The 27,817-nt window shown below is 36.2% G+C and overlaps 1 protein-coding gene across 1 annotated transcript; it reads left to right on the top strand.

Moving 5' to 3' along the window:
* Window positions 1-84: 84 nt before the first annotated feature.
* On the top strand, window positions 85-27,817 carry SRP72 (signal recognition particle 72). The gene is made up of 19 exons (XM_016207513.2): window positions 85-195; window positions 2,090-2,210; window positions 5,151-5,274; window positions 6,548-6,691; window positions 6,771-6,882; window positions 10,023-10,054; window positions 11,088-11,212; window positions 11,300-11,357; window positions 14,036-14,167; window positions 14,696-14,824; window positions 15,611-15,683; window positions 16,151-16,215; window positions 17,852-17,947; window positions 19,282-19,385; window positions 19,519-19,596; window positions 20,402-20,539; window positions 23,571-23,608; window positions 26,027-26,186; window positions 27,062-27,817. Exons 1-19 carry the CDS (start codon window positions 87-89, stop codon window positions 27,237-27,239), a joined length of 2,016 nt encoding a protein of 671 aa, XP_016062999.1. The 5' UTR covers window positions 85-86; the 3' UTR covers window positions 27,240-27,817.

Below are 27,817 nucleotides of genomic sequence, written 5' to 3'. Positions count from 1 at the left end.
AACCGCCGGCTTCCTCCTCCGCTTGGCCGCCTCTGAGATCCTTTTCCGGGGCAGAGGTCATCCCGTCCCTTCGCGTTTCCTGCAAGATGGCGAGCGGCGGCAGTGGGGGGGTGTCGGTGCCTGCGCTCTGGAGCGAAGTGAACCGTTATGGCCAGAACGGTGACTTCACGCGCGCTCTCAAGACCGTCAACAAGAGTAAGTGTCAGGGCGGGTGCCCGGGCGAGTGCCGGGGCGGGCCCGTGCCGGCGGAAGGCCGCGGTCTCCTTCCGGCGCGCGCGACCACCTCTGAGTAGACGCGGAGAGGGAGACCCGAGCTGCCTGCGTCCCGGGCGCGAACGCTTGGCGGCCGTGGTGGGCCTGGGTGGCAGCCCCCGGCTGCGCCAAGCTGGCCCTGGGTCTTGGGTTGTTTAGAGCCACGTGTACTTCTCTCTTTACGCCCCGCGGGAAGCGAGGGAGGGATTTAAAGAGACCGCAGCTGCCAGCGCCTCATCCAAACTGTTCTCACTTCACTCTTCAGTTTTCACGCCTTGTTTCGCAAATATTCCACATTGCCTTCTTTTCGCCTTCCATTTGACGGAGTGACCGGGGCAGAACTACTGCTGAGGGAGTTTGCCCTCTTGGGCCTCAGCGAGGGGAGGAACCTGCCTGTGACACGTAGTGTAGAAGCGGGTGCTGACGGGGTGGCAGCTGTGCGGACCCTGGGGAGAGGGAAGGGCTGGGTGTGTGTGTCGGGCCTGCGTGCCTGCAGATAGGATCTCTCCAGTGTCATTAGGCCAGGAACTGTGCGTGCGAAGGCACCGACACTTGAAACAACGTCGGAAGAGAAGTTTGGCGTTTTTGTTTTTGTGCCCCGTAACTGATAATGTCCAATAAACTGCCTTCGGTATGAGGTTTATTCATTATGTTCAATTATCCTGTGCTTTTTAATGCTCTCTGTAGTGCTAAGTTCTTCAGTGTTGAAGATGCCGCCTACAGTTGGTAGATTTAAAAATGTAATTACCAGGACAGGGTTTGCTATTTAAAGCAGTAATAACATACAAGGTATGTCAGTACCATACAAGGTTGTATAAATAATTTTCAGCAACCTGTTGGTTTAACGTGAAAAGAAGTAATTGTGCTCACGGTGCATTTTTTGTGTGTGTGGTGATTTCAGACATTGAGGAAAATAGATACTAATTAGAATTATTTGATTCCTAAATGTGTTTTGAATTAAGGTTAGCTCTTGGCTAGGCCTACAGCCAATACTACTCAGTGGAAATGTAGTAAGTTGCAGGAACTATATAATTAGCAATTCTCCGTTTGTTATCCAATACAGTATATATTTTCTTGGCAGAAGCTCTTTTGACTCTTAGAATTGGATTCCCATAGTTGCCCAGGAGCAAGGGGAGTAATCCTGGTCATTTTGACACTGAACAGCTGTTTGACATTGAAACTTGGCTACCTGACTCCTTCCTTGTACTTCTCTTTGGTCATCTGTGGTGATAAGGGAAATTTTGAATGGTTTTTGGAACTATTGCCAGCAAGATAAATTGCATTTGTATACTTCAGACCTTACAGATATTGCCAAAATATTCTCATTTCATCTTCTTGATAACCTTGTAAAATAGGTGACTTTTTCATACTCAACTTGCAGATCAGAAAATTAAGATCTGCAGTTAGAGACTTGCCTAAGACCTGAAGGCATCTAATGACAATCTTGTACTCAAAATTAAATTTGTTTCCAAATTCTACATGAACTTTCTTCTTTCCCTGTAAAGTGAGGAAATATGTAGGCTGTAGCATGCATCCCAAGATGAAAAAGCTGGACAAAGCAGCTTCTTTCTTGCTTCTTTTTCACTCTCCTTTTTGGGAACTTTCATCTTGGGAATCTATCTTATTGAAAATCTAACTTACTAAATTATAACTCTCCTTTTATCACTTCTTCAGTTAAAAATGAAGATCCACCTTTTAAAAAAAAAATGTTTTGACAAATAATTTTTGCTGCAATACAATTGGAAACGTAATTTCCTGAGGCAGAGGGTGGGAAAATTTAGTAAAAATGTGAAAACATAATGGATTTAAAAATTATTTTCCTAAAATTGTTCTATAGTATTGCAGATTAACAAGGATGATGTGACTGCCCTACACTGTAAAGTGGTATGCCTTATCCAGAATGGAAGTTTCAAGGAAGCCTTGAATGTCATCAATACTCATACCAAAGTGTTAGCCAAGTAAGTGATTCAATTGGTTGTTCGTGCAGTTATTAGAAACACTTTTACCATAGCTGTAATAATCTTTTCACCACCACTCATTGATTTTTGACCTGTTTCTTTCCTTTTTTTCTTTCTGTTACTCCCCAGTAGTGTTTTTGAAACTGGATGGAGTAATAGGAACTTTGTTCTTTTCTGCCTTGGGAAGCCTTTTGTTTACCCAGTCTTCCCTTTGAACCACTAAGAAGGAGGTAAACTGTGGAGGGATGTGGAGCATAAATGTAATAAGAGTTCTTAAAGGACATAGGGAGAACAACTTAGCAGAAAGTTTAATTTAAAAAAAGGGAGGGCACGGCCGGGTGTGGCTCAGTGGTTGAGCATCGACCTAGGATCCAGGCTATCGGGGTTCGATTCCCGGTCAGGTTGTGGGCTCGATCAATGACTCTTCTCATCATTGATGTTTCTATCTCTCTCTTTCCCTCTCCTTTCCTCTCTCTGAAATCAGTAAAGGTATATTTAAAAATAAAAATAAATAAATAAATAAAAAAATAAATAAATAAATAAATAAATAAATAAATAAATAAATAAAAAATAAATAAAATAAAAATAAAAAAAGGGAGGGGGGCAGAGAAGGCAGAACATGCATGGTAGGGCAGTTTAAATAAAGGTCTCTAGGATGGTATAGCAATTTTACCTGCTGTACCTCTGTGCCTACCTCCTTTGACAATTGTTTAGGTGAGTTTGATTTTAGGCCAAGATCTTTCACTGTCAGACTTCTTTTAACAGTCTTGAGACTGGTAGTATTTTTGTTTTCATTAATATTTTTCACTTATTCATTTCTTTTATCTTTTCATGAAATGTGAGCTTATATTCCGAATTATTACTTTAATTTGATTTTTTTTAAGTTATGCCTAAAGCCCCAAAAGAAATGTGTATTGAAATGAAATTTGCAGCATATTTATTCTTTAATTAAAGATTCTTGTTTATAAAGGGCAGAGCAGTGTACAGTATTCTTCCTTTTGTATAACAAAAGGGGGATATAAGAATTTATATGTGTATTTTTCTGTATGTGCAAAAACAAACACTAGCCAGCCCTAGCTGGTTTTGCTCAGTGGTTAGAGTTTTGGCCGATAAACTAAAGTGTCCTGGTTTCGATTCTGGCCAAGGGCATGTACCTCAGTTGCAGACTGTATCCCGAGCCCTGGGTTGGGGTATGTGTGGGCAACCAATCAATGTGTCTCTCTGACATCATGTTTCTCTCCCCCGCCCCACTGTCTGAAAAGCAATGGGGGGGAAAATATCCTCTGGTAAGGATTAAAAGAAACACCACCACATCCTAGCCAGAGAAACAGTGTGTAAAAATAGTCACTTGTAGGAGGCAAGGTGGAACAGGGTCAATTTGAAAAGTAGTGGGAGTAAAGCCTCTTAGTATATACCTTTTTGTGTTTTATTTCAGCCATATACACGTATTACAGATAGAAAACTTATTTTTAAACTTAATTAAAAATAAAAGGGAGTCTGGCTGGCGTGGCTCAGCAGTTGAGCATCGACCTGTGATCCAGGAGATCATGGTTCGATTTCCAGTTAGGGCACATGCCCGGGTTGTGAGCTCGATCCCCAGTTGGGGGCGTGCAGGAGGCAGACGATCAATTACTCTCTTATCATTGATGTTCCTCTCTCCCCGTCTCCCTTCCACTCTATAAAATCAATAAAGACATATTTTTTTAAAAAAATAAAGGGAACACTGCTTTCTACTAGTAAATATGTTTATGCTGAAATTCAGTATTTTGAATTTTGACCATTTTGTGAGATTGGAAAATTTTGAAATAATTCTTGTTAGGCAAGTAAATAAAAGATATTGCCATTTGCTTTGATACATATTTTTCCTCATGGTTATGGTTGCAATTTCAAAATGAGTTTCAGGTGTGACATTAATGTAGGTGAAATTTTAAATCTATGTATATTAAGTAGCGTATTTGTAGTTGTATGTTTACCAGTTTGGATACAAATACTGTATTCTTTTAAGATTTCTAGTTACTTTTTGTTTGCCAATCATTTGTTTCTTTTTTTTTAATCCTCACCGGAGGATACTTTTTCCATTGTTTATCAGAGAGAGTGGAAAGAGAGAGAGAGAAACATTGATGTGAGAGAGACACATCAATTGGTTGCCTCCCGCATGTACCCTGCCCAGGGCCAGGGGATCAAGCCTGCAACCGAGGTACATGCCCTTGACCTTAACTCCAAGGGCCAACCCTCCAACCACTGAGCCAAACCAGTTAGGGCTCATTTGTTTCTTGAACAAGTTAAAAGCAGCATTATGTGGTTTATTATTTGACTAGTAGATTTTAAAAACTTTTATAATGATTTATTTAAAATAGAGTTTAGCCCTGGCCCATGTCCCTCAGTGGTTGGAACATTGGCCTGTGCTCAGAAGGGTTGAGCATTCGATTCCCTGTCAAGGGCATATACCTGGGTTGCAGATTCCATCCCCTGCCCCGGTTCGTGCGTGTGCAGAAGGCAGCTAATCAATGTGTCTCTCTCACATCTCTCTCTCTTTCTCTCTCTCCCCGACTCCCCCCCCACTCTCTTTAAAAAAAAAAATGAATGGAAAAAATATCCTCACATGAGGATTAACAAATAAATAAAATCAGTGTTCAGATTGTCTTTGTATCTGAGATAATTATTTGGCTGATTCATGATTTCATTCTTAAATGTTTGTTTCAAAAGGCCAATAGTTCTAATAAGAATATCCATGAAAGCAAGAGAGGCTAAGGAAATCTATATAATATTTTCTGCCACTAATGAGCTGACTTTCAAACAAGTCACTAACCTTTGTCAGCTTCCTCTCTTTTTAATGGGAATTGAATAACAATATATATCAAGTGCTTAGAGCAGTATCTGGCATATAGTGAGTGCTCTGCCATGTGAGCTAATGATCAGATATTGTTTTTTCCTTTTCAGTAACTCTCTTTCTTTTGAGAAGGCATATTGTGAATATAGGCTGAACAGAATTGAGAATGCCTTGAAGACAATAGAAAGTGCCAACCAGCAGACAGACAAACTAAAGGAGCTTTATGGACAAGTGGTAATTACTGCTTTTAAATACCTGTTGACAATCATCCTGAGGGAGCATGACTCTACCTGAAGCAAAGAGCACAGATGAGGAACCTGATGCTCCACAAAACTTGCCACCAAACTAGTTCTTGATGTTTAAACATATTCCCTCTTCTTGATCTTCATGCAGAAGTTGCATATGTAATGTTCTATGAACAAATGACTTCCCCAGGGTAATTTAAAGTTAAGAACTATCCTATGAAATTTGGACTTTTTAGTTGGAAAGGAGCTTATATATGTAAACAGTTTTGAAATTGTATTTCTTTCTGGTTTTTAACTATTCTAAGTTTAAAATAAAATCATGATGATAATTTGGATAAAGTCAGAGCTAGTTCATGAAATCCTTGAAAATATCTTAGTTTTGAGATGTATAATTAAGCCTAATGTAAAATAGGACTATTAATGATGAGAGGATAGAAACGTTATGTTAGAACTAGCAAAATTCTCTGAAAGATTTTTAAAATGTCAATTTAGGACAGATTGTTATATTGACTATATTGTTCCCAAGAGGTAGTATGAGTTTAACAATGTAAATGGGTTGAAGAAAGATTTGGGCAAGTTCATGGATTGTAGTTCTATAAAGAATTTTAAAGGTAAGCTATATAGGTTTAGGGTAGATTCTAGCATTTTGAAATTGGTGAAGGGCACCAGTCTCTGTCACACATGGTGGACTAACTGACCCACAGTGATGGTTCTTATTACCCTTTAGGACAACTTCAGTGAAATAAGCAGGAAATGTGTGTTGTACTTCATACTACCCTATAAGATCCCTGGTTTCTGAGAAAGAGAAAAAGAAGATTAAATATAGTGAACTGGAAATACTAAGTTCTTTTGTTAACATTTTATTGCTATTTACTGGAGTTTAGTAGTTGCTGTGTGTTATGGGAAAAATCTTTTCATCGTAAGTCATATTTAGGTAACAGGGTGATTTCTATTACAGAAAGATTTTCTTTTACATGCCACTTAGGCATTTACCTAACCTCAAGAAGAGGTAATACAGTGACTTTTCTAACTGAATAATGCCTACAAGTCTGCAATATAGCAGAGTCATTACAAGTAACTTTTTGAAAGAATTAGTAGCATGCAGAACTAAATGAAAAATTATAAAGGAGAAATGGTTGATTACCCATGTTATGCTGAATTAATTTTCCTTCTTAGTGGCTCCAAAAAGGGTTTGTATAGTGTTAGAGACATAACGCTATATTTCTTTTCTCTGATTTTTTACTTGCTATTTGTCTCTTCAGTTATACCGACTAGAACGCTATGATGAATGCTTAGCTGTGTATAGAGATCTTGTCCGAAACTCCCAAGATGATTATGATGAGGAGAGAAAAACAAATCTTTCAGCAGTTGTGGCAGCTCAAAGCAATTGGGAAAAAGTGGTTCCAGTAAGTATCACTGAGCACCCACACAGCCATGAAATGATATTCTTGTCTAGTGTTTGACTGGTGTTTTATTCCATGACAGGAGAACTTGGGCCTCCAAGAAGGTACACATGAACTATGCTACAATACTGCATGTGCACTGATAGGACAAGGCCAGCTGAGTCAGGCAATGAAAATCCTACAAAAAGCTGAAGGTTGGAATTTATTAAAATTACATATAATTGTAATATTCATATAACTTTGCAAAGTATTTCCAAAAACTGCATTTGACTTTGTGATGTTTTTAAGGGGAAATGATTGAGTAGGTGGGAATCTCTCAAAGATCTTCTAGCCTTTCCCTTAGGTTTTTGATAATATCTCTCCTCTATTTCTGTCTAATTCATAAGTCATACTATTTGTTCATTTTCAACCACACTGGACCTTAAAATATGAATTTTGAGGAATAGGTTTTTGGACAAGTTACTGTGCATGTTAAATGTAAATTGAGTTAGTTAATGTCAAGCACTTACATTAATACATGACATGTAATATAAGTGTTTAGTAAGTGTTATTGTTATTAAACAGGTACTCAAGTGTAGTAATAATGTGGTATACCTACATGTGTGCATGTATGCACACACTACTTTATACATTGATAACACTATTGAAGCACATTTTTACTCCATTTAGTATGTTTCCATATGCAATATTTTTATGTGTTGAAGCTTCTCTTTTTAAAAAAAATTTTTTTAAAGTTCACACAATATTTATATTTTTATTTAAAAAAATTTTTTTTCTTTTCACTGAATTTATTGGAGTGACACTGGTTAACAAAATTATACAGGTTTCAGGTGTACAGTTCTATAATTCATCATCTGTATATTGTATTGTGTGTTCACCACCCCATGTCAAGTCTCCTTCCATTACCATTTATCCACCCATGTACCCTCCTCCACTACCCCACACCAGCCTCCCCTCTGGCAGTGCCCACACTGTTGTCTGTCCATGAGTTTTTTTGGTTTTTTTTCTCTTCTTTTTCTCAGTCTCTCCCCCAGCACCCTCTCCCAACAGTTGTCAGCCTGCTCTCTGTCCATGGGTCTGTCTCTGTTTTGCTTGATAGTTCATTTTGTTCATTAGATTCCACATATGAGTAAAATCGTAAGGTACTTGTCTTTTTCTGAGTAGCTCATTTCACTCAGCATATTGTTCTCTAGGTCCATCCATGGTCTCGCAAAGGGTAAGATTTGCTTTTTTATGGCCGAGTAGTATTCCATTGGGTAAATGTCCCACAGCTTTATTATCCACTCATCTACTGGTGGGCACTTGGGCTGCTTCCAAATCTTGGCTATTATAAATAATGCTGCAGTGAACATAGAGGTGCATAGATTCTTTTGAATTGGTATTTCAGATTTCTTTGGATATATTCCCAGAAGTGGAATCACTGGATCAGAAGGCAGTTCCATTTTTAATCTTTTGGGGTACCACCATACTGCTTTCCACAGTGGTGGCACCAGTCTGCATTCCCACGAGCAGTGCATGAGGTTTCCCTTTTCTCCACATCCTCACCAACACTAGTTGTTTGTTGATTTGTTGATGGCAGCCATTCTGACAGGTGTGAGGTACTATCTCATTATGGTTTTAATTTGCATTTCTCTGATGATTAGTGAGATTGAGAATCTTTTCATATGTCTGTTGGCCACCTGTATGCCCTCTTTTAAAAAGTGTCTATTTAGGTCTTTTGCCCATGTTTGGATTGCTTGTTTTTTGGTGTTGAGTTTTATAAGTTCTTTATAAGTTTTGGATATTAACCCCTCATCGTATGTATCATTGGCAAATATGGTCTCCCATTCAGTAAGTTGTCTCTTCATTTTGTTGATGGTTTCCTTTGCTGTGCAAAAACTTTTTAGTTTGATGTCCTATTTTTTTATTTTTTATTTTGTTTCCCTTGCTCGAGGAGATGAACCAGAAAATATATTGCTATGAGAAATGTTCAATATTTTACCTCCTATGTTTTCTTCTAAGATTTTTATGGTTTTGGGGCTAACATTTAAATTTAAGTCTTTAATCTATTTTGAGTTTATTCTTGTATATGACGTAGGAAGGTGGTCTACTAGAAAATTTATATCTGGTCTTCTGAAACATTTAGACTTTTCTTTTGTATACATTTTTCCTGGAAGCTATAAAAATGAGGTAGGGACTTTGGTGAACAGGGGGGAGGAAAAAAGGGTGAAATTGGGTCTGTTTTACTCTTAAATGTTGAAGGTTAAAATAAGAGCAAAGGTTAGAGCATCATGAGAAGAAAAATATGTTTGAGAAGTAGAATTTCTTGATATTACCTAGTATTGACAATGGCATGGGAGAAGGACATTCTCATACATTGCAGATTTGAGTGTAAAAGTAGTACAAACTTTGCAATGGGCAGTTGATTTTAAAATTTGCATATCCTTTGATCTCAGAATTTTATTTCTAGAAATCTATCTTAAGGAAATAGGTAAGTTCATGTATGTATCTGTATGAATGCTAATTAAAGGGATGTTCTAAGGAAAAAAATGTAGAAACATTTTGAGTTTCTGTTCTGTTAGAGGACTGGCTAAGTTTTACTATAACACCCAAAGGGATTACCATGCAGTCATTAAAAATTATAATGTTAAAAATAATAAAAATGTAGACCTATATTTATTATAACATAAAGATGTTCATCGTGCCTGGCTAGTGTTGCTCAGTGGTTGAGTGTTGACCCATGAACCTGGAGGTCACAGTTTGATTCCCGGTCATTCCCTGTTAGGGCACATGCCGCAGTTTCAGGCTCTATCCCCAATAGGGGGCAGGCCTGCAGCATTGCAATGATTCTCTCTCATCACTGATGTTTCTCTCTCTCCCTCTCCTCTCCTTTCTCTGAAATCAATAAAAACATTTTTTTTAAAAAGATATTCATAGTATATTAAATGAGAGAAGGGAGATTTCAAAATAGCGTGTAGACTATCCCACTTTCATTTTAAAATGCAGCTGTACATTTACATTTAAAAAACAATAACTGAAATGCTAATAGTTATCTTTGGGTGGTGGTATTATTGTCTTTTTTTTTTTACTTTTCGGAAATTGATTTTTTGCAGTCAACATTAATATTTTTAAATGCCCTTTAAAGATTTTCAAACATAGAGATTACAAATGAATGAAAAATGTCAAAGAGTTAGAATAACCAGGGACTAATAATATCTTTAATAGTTGATGCTAATGATAAATTTCAAATTTACTTGTTATTAAAATTATCTTGAAATCTTCTTGCTCTTTGGAATGGTGAAAGGAATGGGAGTTATCCAGCAATGTTAATTTTTAAACCATTTTTTTCCTATAGATCTTTGCCGCTGTTCATTATCAGAAGATTCTGTAAGTATTCTACTGTTTTAAACCCAAATTTTACACTTCTGACTAATAAATTTGTAGGGGCTTTCATTATAGTGTTTATTGACTTTCTGGGATAGATGATAATTCATTGAATAGGAATCACAGTAGAAAACCTCTTGATCAGCTATTTGAAGACATCTCTTAGGGTGAGAAATGACAAAAGTTTTTGTGTATGATATGTTTTATTTTAAATTCATATAAATACAAAATAATTCTTCAGTTTCAGATATATAGGGCTCAGGTGTTTGAGTATGGGTCTGTTCAGAGGAATTTTATGTATATATCTGACATAATTCAGCTTTCACGATCTCATTTTCAGTTTGTGTGTTTTTAAGTGCAACACTTTCTTAAAGACAATTGTGAAGTAGTTTTAGTACAGTCCTTTTAGATGTGAATTTTTTCAACTGTCTTACCATTTTCTGGCTCACACCTAGTTAGATAGTAATTTTCTTTAGGAACTCACCTTTATCAAATACTTATGAGCATTCTACATAGTTTTTATTGAGACAAGTCTCCTTTCACACTCATAGTTCTTCCCTTACTATGATAATTAAGTTTTGTGATTTGCTTATTAAACATAACTGGCATAATGGGATTGGAAGCAAACACATCTGACCACTAGTCAGGATACAGTCGCCTGACTCCTGCTGAGAACAGCCCCCTAGCCTTGAGCATTCATTTTATGTGGGCATCAGTCAACCTTTCCAGAGGAATGGAGAATATGGATTAATCTGGAGTGTCGGTTAAGAAAGTGGCTGCTTTAAATACAGAATTAGTTTCAGCTTTTCAAGTTCTTTGTATGGTGATAATTAGTTAGGTTTTTGTAAACTTTCCTTTTTTGGTGTCAATTCCTAAATTTTAACAAACTGAAGGGAAAATTCCTGAAAATTATGTCTTTCTTAGGATTCTATACCTTTTGAATGTTTTGATCGCTTGCTTGGTAAATATGTGGAGCAATTTGGAGAATTTACAGCAAAAAAAAAAAAAAAAAAAAAATGTTTCTTCTTCTGCTTAGGATGGGACTGAGGAAGACCCACAGGCAGAACTTGCCATCATTCATGGGCAGATGGCCTATATTCTGCAGCTTCAGGGTCGTACAGAGGAGGCTTTGCAACTTTACAATCAGATAATAAAACTAAAGTGAGTTATTGAAAGGAAGTGTCTTTTATAGGGGAGGAGGTTTCTTTTTAAAGGTTTGTTCCTTTTTGACTTGCTTATTGTTCACAGGCCGACAGATGTGGGATTGCTAGCTGTGATTGCAAATAACATCATTACCATTAACAAGGTATGAAATACCCATGGCTAGCCTGCACTTATATTTTACACTGAAAACATGTTACCTGGCTTTGTTCTAGGATAAGTGGGGTGGTGTTTTTCAATGACAGAGTCCAAAATTGTAGCAAATCACAATAGAGAGTTGTTTAACTCTCGTAATGATGATTATGCAAAGGTTTTCAAGCAATAAAACTTTTTTGTAGTACAGACCCTGGACTTTAAAATCTTACTATTTTCTTAGTTTATAATAATATGGGGAATCTCTATTTGTTAGAAAACTAAAATGTTTAGACTTTTAAACTTTGTGTGCCCATATTTTACATGTTTTTATCTAGTGAGTCTCAATGAAAGTTTTCTGTAGATAATTTTTTTCTTTCCAGTGGTTTTTATTTTTGGGAGGGGAGATGTAGGCAGGTTCTTTTTCTCATGTTCAGATTTGAAATTCAGGTCAACAGAAAATGAAAGTAACATTGGGGGCGGGGGGTGTTGATATTCCATGTGATTTTTTTCAAGTGCCATCTTATTTCATCCTCACAATTATCTTTTTAGGTGGCAGTACTTATTTCCAATTTATAGGAGTATAATCTGAGGCTGAAAGAAGTTAAGTAATATGTATAAAGTCACTGCTAGTAAGAGGTAGAACCTGGATTCATATTCCAGTCTCTGACTTGTAGGCTTGCTGCTTCTAGTCCTTCATGGCACCTCTCTCCTCCTATACAGCAGAAATTCAGAGGCCAACAGAAGTGGGATAATGTCATTAGGGGAGTAGTAGTTACAGGATGTTGCAGGCCATTGGCATGGTTTAGGTTTCCAAAAATTTATGCTGGCTTTTGGATCTTAGCAGCAATATCTACCTGCCTATGTTTATGAATAATTTGAAATGCCAGTAAGGACAAATTTCTTTTTTATTTTTTTAAAATATATCTTTATTGATTTCAGAGAGAGGAGAGGAAAGGACAGAGAGAGAGAGATAGAAGCATCAATGATGAGGGAGTCATTGATCTGCTGCCTCCTGCACTCCCCTGCTGGGGATTGAACCTGCAACCTGGGCATGTGCCCTGACCGGGAATCAAATCTCGATCTCCTGGATCCTAGGTCAACCACTGAGCCACACCCAGCCGGGCAGGACAAAGTTCTTTTATGTGCTTTATAATTGTGAGGAGGAGAGTGTGCAAAGTACTAAATATCTCAATCTTAATGTAATTAATTATACGTAGTAGTTTCTTCAGTTAACAGGTATTTATTTCTTTTTACTCAAAATAGTGCTGGGTGCAGTAGGTAGTGATGAAACATGGTCTTAATCATTACAGGTTTAAAATCTTATTCTGGTGTTGGAAAAAAATTGTGCATGTTTGAATTTCTTGCTTGATACTTTATAACTATAGTATCTGTTGAAGTGATCTCTGGGTTGGCAAATTTGAGCTTGCCCTTGAAAGAGAGATACAGTTTGAAGATTAAGCAACAGCATAAACAAATGAATTATGAAGAAATATTTATGGCCTGTGGGGGTGAGAGGGGTGGGAAATGAGAAAACAAGAGATAAGAATATATACATGCTGGCTAGTTTAAAAAAAAAAAAAAAGTTTAGATTGAATGATACCAAAGTATGGGAGGCCTTGAAAATTACATTTGAATAATAAGTGCCATGATAGCAAAGTTAAAGAGAAATCTCGGCAGTGACATTCATGATGAAGTATTAAAATAGTGATATAGGAGTTCCAACTCGAAATACCGTTTTCTGAGGATTGATTTGTGTGAAAGCCAGTTTCTTGCTGTACGTTAAAATAATTTAACATTGGTTTGGAGCTTCACACTCAGAAAAATTCGAATTTATTTTAGATTTCTTCTTTGTCTCCTTTTAGTCTTTAAACTGCCAAAAGACCTAGTTTAAAAAGCACAGTGGTATCAGTTATTTGCAAATAAGTATATCATTTAGCAAAACTAGAATACTGTGCACATAGTAGACACTCTGATGCTCAGCTTGTCTTTCTTAGGATGCAGTGTGACTTAATTATCTTCCTTCCTTGAAAGGTATCTTCCTTCCTTGAAAGGTATGTGACTTTCTTTAGGCAGATAACATTGTGCTTGCCCCACACATAAACTGAGCTTCTTAGTACCTCTGCCTAGGTGAAAAGGGCCTTAAGAAAAGGAAAAACAGTAGCTATGTTACATTAGTATTCTTTGCTAAAAATGGGTTTAAGAGAGGTGTGAATATATTTCTGAATTTTAATGATTTGCTTATATAATTACAATATTTCAAAGAGGAATGCGTTACTTTCATCATTTGTCACCTAAATTCTAAGGGGCATAATTTGTAGAACTTGCAAGTTTAATTACCTTTTTAGTCCTAATTTCCACTGTAGAACTTGTGCTCTCTGTGTACTTTTCTTCAAAAAGTTCAAAACAAGCATTTAGTTTGTGGATATATAAGACAATATATAATAAGACAATATATAATATAAGACAATATATAATAGTGGAAATATAAGACAAAAGAAAAGCAGGAACCCAAAACAAATTTATATGTGTCTTAGGAGCATAGGTACCCCAACCAGGCAGATGTATTATCTTCCAAGCTCTCATGTTTTTATATAAAATAACTAAATGAAAGAGGAATAAGGCCTTGGAGTGTTAAAATAGTTGAAGTCTGAGATTGCTGTTAATGATGGATGAACTTTTCTTTGTCAGGACCAAAATGTCTTTGACTCCAAGAAGAAGGTGAAGTTAACCAATGCAGAAGGAGTAGAGTTTAAGCTTTCCAAGAAACAGCTGCAAGCTATAGAATTTAACAAAGCTTTACTTGCTATGTACACAAACCAGGTAGGTAACAGATCTCTGGTTCCCCTGGCTAAACCTTTTAGAGTATGGCATCTGAGGCATAATGGATGTATCAGTGCATTCTACTTATATTTTGTCTTAAACCCATGTGTTCTTCAGAATGTCATATACAATAGATTTTATTGGTTAAACAATTTGCTCACTTCTTTGTAGACGTGTGCTGTTGGTGGCTTTTAAGAGGAAGAAAATACTGTTCACACCTATAAATGAGATAATTTTGTCAATACTTGATTTCTAATCTCTCTGAATTAAAGTAATTATGCAAAATATATCAAGTTATAAATGTTAAGGATGTCAGTTCTAACCCTAACATGTATTCATTCTAATTTAATTATGATTTCATTATCTTTGGAGCAGAGGTTTTCAGTGGGAGAGTGAGAGGCAGTAACATTTTTATTATTTAGAACTGAGTCAAATTATTCTGAAATACTTTTTTCTTTTTGGTCACTCAGTGTTTAATTTTATTAACCAGCTTATTTTTATGGGGGGGGGGGAACACTGTCTTTTTAGGCAGAACAATGCCGAAAAATATCTTCCAGTTTACAGTCCCAAAGTCCTGAGCATCTCCTACCTGTGTTAATCCAAGCTGCGCAGCTCTGTCGTGAAAAGCAGCACACAAAAGCAATAGAGTTGCTTCAGGTAAAGGAATTACTTGAATTTTTAATGAGTTGTTAGATAGTTGCAGCCTTGTTTCATTTTCATTATGCGTAAAAGCTTATAAATTTCATGGGCAAAGTAATAGGTAATATACCACTAGACAAATTCTAGAGTGTCACTTTAGTTAATTCTCGGGCTATGGCTTTGTTTTATATAAATTTACATTAGTATATGTTTGCCATAAACCCTAAAGAATGCTTTTCATTTTGAGATCTATTTAACTAGTTAAGGGTTTGTTTTAGGCTTATAATACCAGAACATGCTTAACACCTTTTTCAGTAATATATTCTTTAGTGAGTCCCAATCTAACCTCAAATAATCACAGAAATATGGACTTGGTTTTTATCAGCCTAAATCAGCTGTTAGATTATTTTTTAATTTCCTTAGGGTAGAGTACATTGGAAAGTTGGACAGGGTAAAATTAGTACCATCCTGAAGGGCAGAGTTGCCTAGCAGGGACCTTCAGTAAGGAGGTATCATTTATTTGAGTATCTTTTTAAAAAAAATTATGTAGTAATCTTAATTATTTTTCTGTTAGTGACTCTCTAGAAACTTGACATTATTGCACTTATTTTCAGAGCATAATTTTAAAGCACAACAGATGTTGGATAAAATTTTTCCAAAGTAAAACTTTGACCTAAAACCAGAAGTTTAATTTTTTAAAACTAGGTTTAAATTTTTATGTAGCTAAGATAAGTAATTGGAATGTGTACAGTGAGTAGTGTAAATAAAATGTGATTTTTTTCCCCCCCAATTAAAAATTTTTAGGAATTTTCAGATCAGCATCCAGAAAATGCAGCTGAAATTAAGCTGACCATGGCACAGCTGAAAATTTCCCAAGGTATTAATGATTTCATCATGATTAAAATATTGTTTTAATGGAAACATATGATTGGAATGATTCTGAATTAGTTGACTATGTGAGTTTTAAATTTTTACATAATGGTGAAGCATAATTATTGTTTCAAACATGAAGCTAGATGGTGTGAGCTCCAACAGACTTACTAGTGAGTTAGTTGGCCACCTTGGGTTATTACTAAATTGTTAGAATGATTCTCAGTCTATGGGAGATGACTTTTCTGATTATCTACCATTATCTTTCTTTGTGGGCATAAATAAGGTATATGGTTTCTTTAAGACTCAGTTTTCTTATCTGCAAAATGAATAAATAGAGTACATTCTTCCCTGGATACCAAAGCTTGACTATTTAGAGATGTTGCAAAATACAACTCATAAATTTCTTGTCTTTTTTTTTTCATAATATGCTTTCTTCATTGTGATGGCTGATATTGTCTTTGATTTCTTAAGGTAATATTTCCAAAGCATGTCTGATCTTGAGAAGCATAGAGGAGTTAAAACATAAACCAGGCATGGTAAGTTTATAACTAAAATCTTCTAAGACTGAAAAAATAATAGTTTGATGTTTGTACTCAATTTAATTTCTACCTATTTCTTTCTATATTCATAATACTTAAAATAATAATTACTTTCTGGTATAAATTTAATTTCATTTTGTGCTCTGCTTTGCACTGGTTTATTATTTATTCAGATGTGCCAGGTACTGTTTAGGCCTTACATTACTGGCAGTGTTTCATGCTTTCTTATGGCTGAGTAGTGTCCCATTGTGTACATGCACCACATCTTGTCTATCCAGTCCTCTATCATGGGGCACTTTGGTTGTCTCCATGTCCTGGCCACTGTGAACAATGCTGCAGTGAACATAGGGGTGCATATATCTTTGCGAATATATGTTTTCATGTAATATACCCAGGAGAGGGATTGCTGGGTTATATGGTAACTCTATTCTTAATTTTTTGAGGAGTCTCCAGACAGCCATGGCTGTACCAGTCCACATTCCCACCACAGTGAATGAGGGTTCCCTTTTCTCCACAGCCTCTCCAGCACTTGTTATTACCTGTCTTGAGGCCTTATATTACTACTGAAAGCCAGCCTTAAATAATCTAAGATCCATATAGGGAATTCCTTAGCCTAAATTATTTTATGTCCTCAGTGTGATTTCTTTGAAGTAAAAGAATTTAGTAATAGTGGCCAGTAAATTTAGTTTTTAGTTCTCAGTTTATTCCAGCATCACAGATTTAGATCACTAGTGTAGCTCTGAAAGCATCTATTTTGACTAATTTTATAGTGGTGGTCTGTGCGTTTATTAAACTAGACCGTTTTATTCATGCCTATACCCTCTCACAGCTGGTTTATAATTGGGACTTAGTAAATGTGTAATAGTATTTTATGTTAGAATCAAATATAATATGTGGTTGAAAATAAAATATTTCTAATATTTAATATCTGGCTTTCTGATATCTTTCAAGAAATTTATTCACTTCATTCAGGTTGTTGGATTTATTGGCATATAAGTTGTTCAAATATTCACAATTTATCCTTTTAGTATCTTTAGAACCTTTTGTTTCTGATATTGGTTATTCATGTCTTTTTTTTTTTCCTGATCAGTCTCACCAGAGCTTTATCAATTTTACTGATTTTTCTCAAAATTCCGCTTTGTTTGTGCTTTCTGTCCTCTCTCCTATTGCTCTTCTCCTCTCAGCCACAAGTTCCTCCTTCTATCCCTCGAACACACTAGGCAAGCTTTTCACTGGCTTTGTGCAGCTCAGGCCATGGAGTTTAGCCACAAAAGTGTGTATACACCACTGATCATGCACTGGGATGTCCCAGCAATGTCTTATATAAATTGATTTTCTAAGTGCTTATTCTCAACTTCTGTACTTACCTTGCGGACTGATAACTGTAAACTAGCACTACTTTAGAGGAAAAGTATATTTTATAGATAACTTGTTCTTGGAAAGCACTGCTGTTCTTGGTATTTCTAGCTGTTTACACTCCATAATAGAGTAATTTTTATGATGAATTAGGTACTGGTGGAGAGAGCCTAGCAAGCTTTATTTGCTGTTTATTCAGTGTTTTCCATTTTCAAAAAACTTATTCTGGGAGAAAAGGAGGAATTTTATTCACTAATTTATACCTTTGGATGGGTAGGTGTCTGCATTAGTGACCATGTACAGCCATGAGGAAGATATTGATAGCGCCATTGAGGTCTTCACACAAGCTATCCAGTGGTATCAAAACCATCAGGTAAATAAATGGAGTGAAATGTTATAAGGGCATGTGTCTACTTAAAAATAAAAAGCTGCACTACTGAATTCACAATTTAGGAGAATTGAAACATTACAACTATGTAAAAGATGGAATGCTATTAAGCATACCAGATCCAGATAAAGTTATTAGAAGTAAGAAATGGCTGCAAAATAAATTTTTAAAAACTGTTCAGTTATGTTTTTTTAACTCTTTCCTTTGTGTGTGTAATCTCAAGAAATAAAAATAATAATATATGATTGCATATTAGAGAACTCATCTTTAGTGACTAGAGAGCCCATGGATGGTATAATTGGGAAAACAGTAATACCACTGACACTTGAACAACATGGGTTTGAACTGCACAGGTCCGTTTATACATGGATTTCTTTTCAATAAGTACTATAACTGTATTTTCTCTTCCTTATGATTGTCTTAATAATGTTTTCTCTAGCTTTATTCTAAGAATACAGTATATAGTACATATAACATATAAAATATTTGTTAATAGACTGCTAAGGTTATCGGTAAGGCTTTGGGTCTGCAGTAAGCTATTAGCATTTAGGTTTTCAGAAGTCCAGTTACACAGTAGTACCTCTGTTTTTTAATGTAATCCATTCTGCAAGACCATACAAGTTCTGAAACATTTGAAAACTGAGGGATCAACAGCCCACAGCTAGGCCTCAGGATCTTGCACTCAGCGGAAGCCGTGTGACATGTTTGACTTCTGAGGCGTGTTTGAAAACCAAAGCATTTACTTCCAGGTTTATGGTGTTGGTAAATCAAAATGCTCGTCAACGGAGACATTTGAAAACTGAGGTACCGCTGTACCCAGATTTTCAACTGTGCAGGGGGGTCAGTGCCCTTAACTCCTGTGTTGTTCAAAGGTTAGCTATACACAGAATGATTCCATATCATGTCTCTATCTAATAGGTACATCTTTTTTTTTTTCAAGTATGGTTTCTGCATGGGCAATACCCGACTTAGGTTGCCTTTATACTCATAGCGGTGGATAGATATCAGTGTTCTGGGAACTATTCAGATAATGTTTGAGAACTGTGGTGACATATGTTTGATTATGGGAGTATTTCTAGTTGTGGAAGATCTAAATGGAGATGGGTTGTGTTCCAAATTCATGGTCATCACTTGCACTAATTTGTTTACCTCTCTTCCTTTTTCTATGTGCAAATTTGTTTATGATTTTTCATGCGTTCTGTAAAACTTAAGATGAATTTAATGGATAGGTCATTTTAAAGGTCTAAGGAATATAACTTCATTGACTTGCTAAATATTTAGCTTAAAACTTTTTTTCTCTCTTTTTATTCAAACTGTAGCCCAAATCTCCTGCTCATCTGTCCTTGATAAGAGAAGCTGCAAACTTCAAACTCAAATATGGGCGGAAAAAGGAGGCAATTAGTGACCTAGAACAGCTATGGAAGTAAGCTCTGAAAGGTGGAGACGTAAAAATCCAAATTTTATTGCTGTTATTTAATATGAGGGAATTATTTTGCTTGTTTATGTTATTTTCTTCAGTCTTATAAATTGTTGAGTAACTTTATTTCTTCTTTTAGACAAAATCCAAAAGATATTCATACCCTGGCGCAGCTTATTTCTGCTTACTCACTTGTAGATCCTGAGAAAGCGAAAGCGTATCCTTTTGGTTTTTCCAAGAAGCTCCCAAGTAGAATACTAGATCTCTTCCAGTACTTGTTTGACCAGGACTTTGTATTGTTGTTGTAAATTTCAACAAATAAAACCCCCTTCTAACTAGTAAAAGCAAAAGTGAGAATTTATTGATCAATGTCACTGAAAAATACAGGGATTGATCCAACTTGGGGTACAGCTTGATCCACAAGCAAAAATGAAGTTAATAACATACAGTTCATAATCTCTCCAGGTTCAAGTCCAATAGCAAAAAACAAACAAGAAAACCTCTTATTTGGATACTAGTACATGATTCTGAAATGTCATCCTGATTATTGAACTATCTTAGGTCACATGCCCATCTAAAACAGTAAGAGAAATTGGTGCCCTGACTGACTGAGTTTGGGTCATGTGTGCTACTCCAATATGGGTATGTTCCCAAAACCAAGGTGGGGGAATGGGTGCTAAGCAGCCACAAGTCAAAACTTTTGCATTGAGCAAGTCTGTTTTATACGCTTGATAGCTGTTTTGGAATGGAGTTTTTATTAAGCCACCACCTAGAAGTATGTCACTGAGTTAAGGAATAGATGATTAGATTACGACTCCTTTTTCAGGTTTTCCTATCACAATATATGATCTATAATTGACCTTATGACCTGCTGATTTGTTGTTCTATAGAAGATTTAAGAACTTTTTTTTGCTTGTGACAAAGGGCATCAAAAAAAGACAGTGTGCTTTCTCTATTGGCATAGATATATTGTTAGGCATATATATGTATATGTATTGTGTTCCTGAACTGTTCTATCCCAGTCTTAGTAAACACTTACCCTCGTCAGATAGTATGTCTCTAAAAGTAGATGTTGAGGCTCTTGAAAATTCTCCTGGTGCTACGTACATTCGGAAGAAGGGTGGAAAAGTTGCTGGAGATAGTCAACCAAAGGAGCAAGGGTAATGTTTTTCATTGTAACATTCACTAATGCTGATTTTTAATTATATAAGGAATAAAAATACATTCTTATAAAAATTACATGTGAGTAAGGCTTAAGTCCCCTTTGTTTCTTTCCCCTTCCTTTTTGTTGTGCCCAACTCTCAGTCCTTGTTTCCTCTCCTCTCTGGCCCAGAGTTAACTGCTGGTATCAATTCATTGTGTATCCTTCCGGATCTTTTTCTTTGTATTTACACACACAGATGAATTGGAAATGTTTTCCTTAGATTGGATTATTTTTGTTTTTTACAGAAGTCAGATTGTTGTACTAAGTATTTTCAAACTTGCTTTCTTTCTTTTAATAAGTCTTGGAGATTTTTCCAGGTTCTGAAGATAGACATATGCTGTGTATGCATAGGCTGGATGGGCCCTATGTTGGCCCTATGTTATTAACCTGTAAGTTATTGATATACATTTAGTGTATCTTCAGAAATTCTAAACCAGAGTTCTGATCTTTATTTTGCTGATTTGGAGGAAAGGTTAGCCAGGTTTATTAACTTATATGAAGTCAAATTCCAGTTCTTTACAGCAGAGGCCTATGGTAAATGTTTAAGATTTTATTTTTGACTCAGGATGAATAGAGAATGGAAAAGATATAACACTTCTTCAGTTTTGTGGCTTCCTTAATTTTTCACTGTTTTCTCGTTTTTTGAATACCTTTTGAAATCTAATTTTTTTTGTAACTTTGAAACAATATCAGCACCAAGTATATGATTGACTTTATTATGTACTCTGTGTTTGGTATAAAAAAGTATTTTCATCCTTGTAAGAGAATTTAAAAACTTAAGTAAGGAATTAGAGCCTCAGAGATATGACATTGTTCCATTTTATTGTATGGTTCTGATTTCAAGCCTTATAAAGAACCCCAGAATGAAATAAATCCAAGCCAGATCTTAAGAGGGGTTTTAAATAATGCCTGTTAACTATTCTCAGTATTTTTTCCCCTCTCCCAAAACAGAGTTGGGTAATTAGTAAGAACATACATTTCATTTCTAATTCTGTACAACTACTGAGATGTACATTGACTTTTAAGCTTTCAAATTTCAAGACAATACTTTCATTAGGCATTATTGTCTTTTTTTTTTTTTTTTAATCCTCGTCTGAGTATATTTTTTTTCCCATTGCTTTTCAGAGAGAGTGGGAGAGAGAAGACAGAGAGAGACAGAGACATCAGTGTGAGAGAGACACATTGATTGGTTGCCTCCCACATGCGCCCCAACCGGGGCCAGGGATTGAGCCTACAACTGAGGTAAAGCCCTTGGCTGGAACCGAACTGGGGACCCTTCAGTCCACGGGCCGATTCTCTAACCACTGAGCCAAACAGGCTAGGGCTATTAATATCTTTTATGCTAGCTTTGGATACAAAGGTTTAGTTACTTGTCAAGATACACTATGTTGTTGACAAAATATAAATCATGGTCCTTGCCCTCAAAAGAACTTAAGTCTAGCAGAGGGAAGGGTATGTAAACAGTAATTGCAATGAAGATTGCATGTGCTATGATTGCGCAGGGCATTCAGGAATAAACTAGAGGGGATGGTTCTTCCTGGGGATGCTGGGAGGTTAGGAAACACTTCATGAAGAGGCGATTGTGGTGACTTGAAGAAGAGGAAGAGGTAGGGAGAGAGTGAGCAAAAGCAAAGAGGTAGGAAATGGCAGAGGATCTCTGGGAAATTGCAGGTATGGCTGTGGAGTATGATTTGTAGGGAGACAATACAGTCTGGGGGAAGCGATGAAGCTCTGACATAAGACACTTTATGTTGCATTTCTCATTCTTCAGGGTACCCTGAAAGAACTCATTGATAGAATGAATTTTTTTTTTAATCCTCACCGGAGGATATGTTTATTAATTTTAGAGCGAGAGGAAGGGAGAGAGAGAGAGACATCGATCAGTTGCCTCCCATATACACCCTGACTGGAATCGAATCCACTACCTGGGCATGTGCCCTGACAGGTAATCAAACCCACAAATGTTTGGTGTACAGTATGATTCTCCAACCAACTGAGCCACCCTGTCAAGGCCAGAGATATATATTTTTTTATGTTTCTTTTTTACTGTAGCTGTCAGAGTACTTAGCAATTATTTTGAAGTGTTTTCTTTACTACTTATGCTTCTTTTAATGCCCTTTGCCGGGGTTGGGGGAGTAGGGGGGTGTCAGTGTACTTAATAAACTTTTTATTACTTAAAAAATTCAGTAGCCCTGGCTGGCATGGCTGAATGGTTAGAGCATTGGCCTGAGGGTCGTGGGTTTGATTTCCTAAGTGCACATATCTGAGTTGCAGGTTCGAGCCCTGGCTGGGGTGGGGATGCATGTGGGAGGCACCCAATCAATGTGTCTCTCTCACGTCGATGTTTCTCTGTCTCTCTGTCTCTCTCCCTCCCCCTCCCTGCTTTCTAGTTTCTCTAAAAATCAATGGAAAAAAATATCCTCGGGTGAGGATTAACAACAACAAAAAAATTCAATAAACTCACAAGGTTCAAAACCTGAATAATAAAAACCTGCAGAATAAAAATTCTTCCACTGCTCGCTCTATTCCTCCCTCCCAAGGCCAAAACCAATGTTACTTGTCTTGCATATCCTCCCAGAGATATTCTTTGTGTGTATTATACCTATACATTTTATTCTGGCAAAGAACTTAATTATCTGTTCCCGACTTTTGCCAAACATGAGGTACTTATTGTAGATTTTCATGCTGATGCACATTTCTTTTCTTTTTACATAAAAATACATGTGTGCCAATGTAAATGGTATGTTTTCTTAAAACAATTGTCACCCCTCTTTTCTAAACCCCTTCCCATAAACTGCAGTAGATGAAGCTTGATTAAATTTAACCTAAATAAATATCCCCAACTAGTCTCTTTATTAGCTTTGATGAGTCCTCACTCAGCAGATCTTGAACACCTTTATGATAAAGTACTCAGCTCGCTCTTTTGCACGTGCTTAATGCTCTGTATTTTATCACGTTGGTGGTAATGATTTTTGTTTTCTTTGTAGACAGGGAGAGTTGAAAAAGAAGAAGAAGAAAAAGAAGGGTAAGGCTTTTTTTAAAATCTTTAGATTTCTTTCTACAAGATAAAAGCTTAAGTTTAGCCCTGTATAAAAATCTTCAAACAAATATACTGTTCTCTTTTCGTGTATCCTTGAACACCTGAGTTTTGTCTTGACTACAGCTAACATTTAATTTTATTAAAGAGTACAACTCTGGAATTTGATTGCCTAAATTCAAATTATTGCTCAAGTAACATTGCTCTTTCACTGTGACTATGAACAGATTGCCTAACATACCTGCCTGAGTTTTTTATCTATAAAATGGAATATGATGGTATGTACCTCATAGGATTAAGTAAGATAATACATGTAAAGCTCTTAGAACAATGCCTGGATCATAGTAAGCGCTGATACATTAGGGTGCTTTTGGCTACAAGTACCATAGAACTCCGTCAAACTGATTTAAGAAAATTTGCTGTTTATGAAACTGTCAGTGAAGTTAGCATCAAAGCTGGTTGATCCAGTAGTTGTATCTCTTTGCCCTGCTGTACACAAAACTGAATCCCACTAGAGTCTTTGGATGTCCTTTGCTATCTTTCCCATTAATCTGATTGGGCCAACATAGGTCAGTGTTCTTCCCTGAGCCATTAACCAAAGGAATGCCATGCATTGATTGGCTTTGGCTGGCTTAATCTGTGGCAGCAGTGGGTACAATTGCAATACTTGGCTTCACCTAAACAGAGGTTATCTGATCCTGAGTCTTGGGGAAATCTGTGGTCAAATCAAGTTGCTTCTTGATTTTGCCCACTGCCATCTTAGGATTTAGCTTTCCCAAATCTTCCAAGTTTATTACTACTCCTCCATATGTTTTCCAGCTTCCAAAATTGTGTTGATAATATATTTTGTCCTTTTGTTCCTTCTAATGTGTTTATTGTCACTTTAGTGGAGTTTTGGGACAATGCAGAAACTAATGTTTGCATTCAATCCACTGTCTTTAATTAGAAGTCTTAGTTCTTGTCACAGTACTTGGAAATTGGTAAAAACTCAAATATTTGTTTTGTGTTGTTTTATGTATTAGTACTTTAAAGGAACACATGATAACTAAAGATAGCAATAACCTGCCGTTTCACTTTTTTTTATTTTGTGGTTTCCAAATGGACATATTTTAAAACTTACAAGTGATATCTGCTTATTCTAAAAAAGAAGTAAAATAAAATAAAAATAAGCAAAAGTAGTAGAACTTCTATTGTAATAGAATGGCATAAAGAGCAAAAATTCCCATGCAACCTGTAGCTCAGTGGTTGAGCATTGACCCATGAACCAAGATGTCATCGGTTTAATTCCCAGTCAGGGCACATCCCAGGGTTGTGGGCTTGATCCCCAGTAAGGGGCGTACAGGAGGCAGCTGATTGATGTTTCTCTTTCTCCTCCTCCCTTCTTCTCTTTCTAAAATGAATAAAAACATATTTTAAAAATACATTTTTAATTAAAATTCCCTACTTCACAAATTCATGCTCCCAGAAGTAATTAGTTAACTTTTTTTCTATATAGAACATACATATACTTTTATGTGGTCTGTCAATATAAGTTTTTACAAAGTTGATATGAACATATCAGGATAATTTCTTTTAATCTTCTATCTTAGGCTGTATTGTGCAGACTTTTTGAAGTTAATAAATCTAGATGTACTTACTTTTAAACCTGTTGTACAGCTTGCTATAGTAGGGCTATCCTGTAGTTTATTTAATCATTCTTTTACTGATGGACATTTAAGTTAGTTTGCTATTTTAAAGACTATCAGAGAATATTCTAACACACAACTTTTATGGGTTTCTGCAGGATAAATTTCTAGAAGTATAAATTTTGACTGGTACTGACAATTAAATTGCTCTTGACAAAGGCTGTACTAGTAAACACTTCTGCTTGTGGTTTTTGAGTGTTTCCCATTATCTCACCAATAGTGCGTTATTACTGTTTTTAATATCTGTTAGTTTGATAGAATTTTTTACCCTTTTCATTTAGTGAGGCTGAGCATTTTTTCACATGATTAATGACTTTTATTTCTTCTGGCTTACTCTGAATTACAGCTATGCCCATTTTTCTTTATATGATTTACGTTTGGATTATCAAGAAGTTGTTCCATATTAAGAATGTTACTCTGTTATATGTTACTCTGTTACAATAAAATTTTTAAAATTCTATTATTTCTCTTAAAATGTATCTTTAATTTTTTTTATATAGATATATCTGTGAAATCTTTTCCTTTATGTCTTCTGAATATTGTGTCATGCTTAGAAATAAGGCCTTTTCCCCTGATAGATTACACAAATAAAACTTTCTCAGATAAACTTATCTAGTTTTAATGTTATTTATTCCCAGGCTTGGAAATAATTGTTTAAACAACTACCTTGGAAACATTATGGACAGATTTCTTATTTCTTCATCAATTAATTTTTACACAGGAAAGCTGCCTAAGAATTATGACCCAAAAGTGACCCCAGATCCAGAAAGATGGCTACCAATGCGTGAAAGGTCTTACTACCGGGGAAGAAAGAAGGGTAAGAAGAAGGATCAGATTGGAAAGGGGACCCAGGGAGCAACTGCAGGAGCTTCATCTGAACTGTAAGTCATTGCTTCCCAATTGAGGTCACTCAGAGCATAGGAGGTTGGATCTTTCTGAGACTGACTCAGGGTCATTAGTGAGAATTTTTAAAATGTATTTTAAGTATGATAGTCAGGTCTGTCTTTGATGTTCTGCAATATGCTATTGTAAAGGAAAGAAAATGTATTTCTGGTTGGATTGGATTGTAAATACTTGGATGTAGGGTTCTATCATAAAGAATAGTATTCCAGTAACTTCAAAAGGAAACTAAATACACTGAGTCATTCACCAAACTAAGTAGTTAGATAAACAAAGACATAAATAATGTGATTAGAAAGAAGTCTTAAAAATGTTACTGCCCTGGCTGGGTGGCTCAGTAGGTTGGAGTGTCATCCTGTACACCAAAAGTTTGTGGATTCGATTCCCAGCCAGGGCACATACTTAGGTAGTGGGTTTGATTCCAGTCAGGGCATGTAGGGGAGGCAACCAATCAATGTTTCTCTCTTACATTGATGTTTACACCTGCCTCTCTCTCTCTCCCTTCCTCTCTTTCTAAAATCAATAAAAACATATCCTGGGGAGAGGATTTTAAAAAAAAAGTTTCTAATTAAGTCATTTGTACATGGTAGAATTATGTCATTTTTAATTTTTTTCTTTATTTTCTAAGCCTTCTAAGAATTGGCATGTACCATATATTACTTATTCTTATAAAGCAGTAAAAATTTTATTCAAATGGGAAATGGATAGAGAGTTGGAGAACCCACCTTAAAGTAAATAAAATGTGTGTGGGAGATTGTTAGTGACAGAAAGTAAAATCTATGTATGTATGTTTTTATAGCATTTTTCTTTGTTGAATGTATGAATAACCAATACTTTCCTGATCTGATGATTTTAGGGATGCCAGTAAAACTGTGAGCAGCCCACCCACCTCCCCAAGACCTGGCAGTGCAGCAACAGCATCTGCATCTACAAGTAATATCATACCCCCAAGACACCAAAAACCTGCAGGGGCTCCAGCAACAAAAAAGAAACAGCAACAGAAAAAGAAGAAAGGTGGAAAAGGTGGCTGGTGATTAGAACATTCTTGTTGCAGGCTATTTTTACGCTAGTCTTAGTGACACTAGGAACATAAAATAAAGGTGACACAGCAAGAAGCACAGAGCTGCTCCCTCTCCCATGCCCCCATTTTCATAAAATTTTCTTGTGCATCAAAAAAGAAAACACCTTCCTCAAACTCAGCCTACTTGTACCACCTAGCTTTGCACAGATGATGAGGACTCAAAATAATTGGGCGTTTACCCTCCTTAATATCTGTTTCTTTGTGTGCTGATCTGGTGGTGGTGTTTTTTTTTCAGTTTCACAAACAAGGCATGTTATCTAAGGTTTCCTAGGATATAAACAGAAGTTACTTCTGCTGTTTTAACTGGAGTCTGAAGATGCTTGTTCTTACAAGCCCCACTTTAAATTATGTCTTAGGAGGTCTTAGGAGACTGAAAGTGGAATCTTCTGAGCATTCCAAATAGCTACTTAGAAATATCATGTGATAAAAAGGGACCTTATTAATACACTGGTGTTCTTCACTTCGTTACATGAGTGGCCACAGGAAAACTAAATGTCTTGATTAGTTTTTACCATAAATTCTGTCATGTGA

Source organism: Miniopterus natalensis, chromosome 1 (genome assembly GCF_054644295.1).
Source record: "Miniopterus natalensis isolate mMinNat1 chromosome 1, mMinNat1.hap1, whole genome shotgun sequence".
Classification (NCBI taxonomy): Eukaryota; Metazoa; Chordata; class Mammalia; order Chiroptera; family Miniopteridae; genus Miniopterus; species Miniopterus natalensis.
This window is presented reverse-complemented; position numbering and strand designations above follow the sequence as displayed.

What these genes read in the sequence shown, in the direction of transcription:
- SRP72 (XM_016207513.2), top strand. Translation starts at nt 87, where the DNA reads ATGGCGAGCGGCGGCAGTGGGGGGGTGTCGGTGCCTGCGCTCTGGAGC. An exon ending in TTGCTATGTACACAAACCAG is followed by an intron (nt 14,168 to 14,695) that starts GTAGGTAACAGA and finishes CTGTCTTTTTAG; the next exon opens with GCAGAACAATGCCGAAAAAT. An exon ending in GACCTAGAACAGCTATGGAA is followed by an intron (nt 19,386 to 19,518) that starts GTAAGCTCTGAA and finishes TTCTTCTTTTAG; the next exon opens with ACAAAATCCAAAAGATATTC.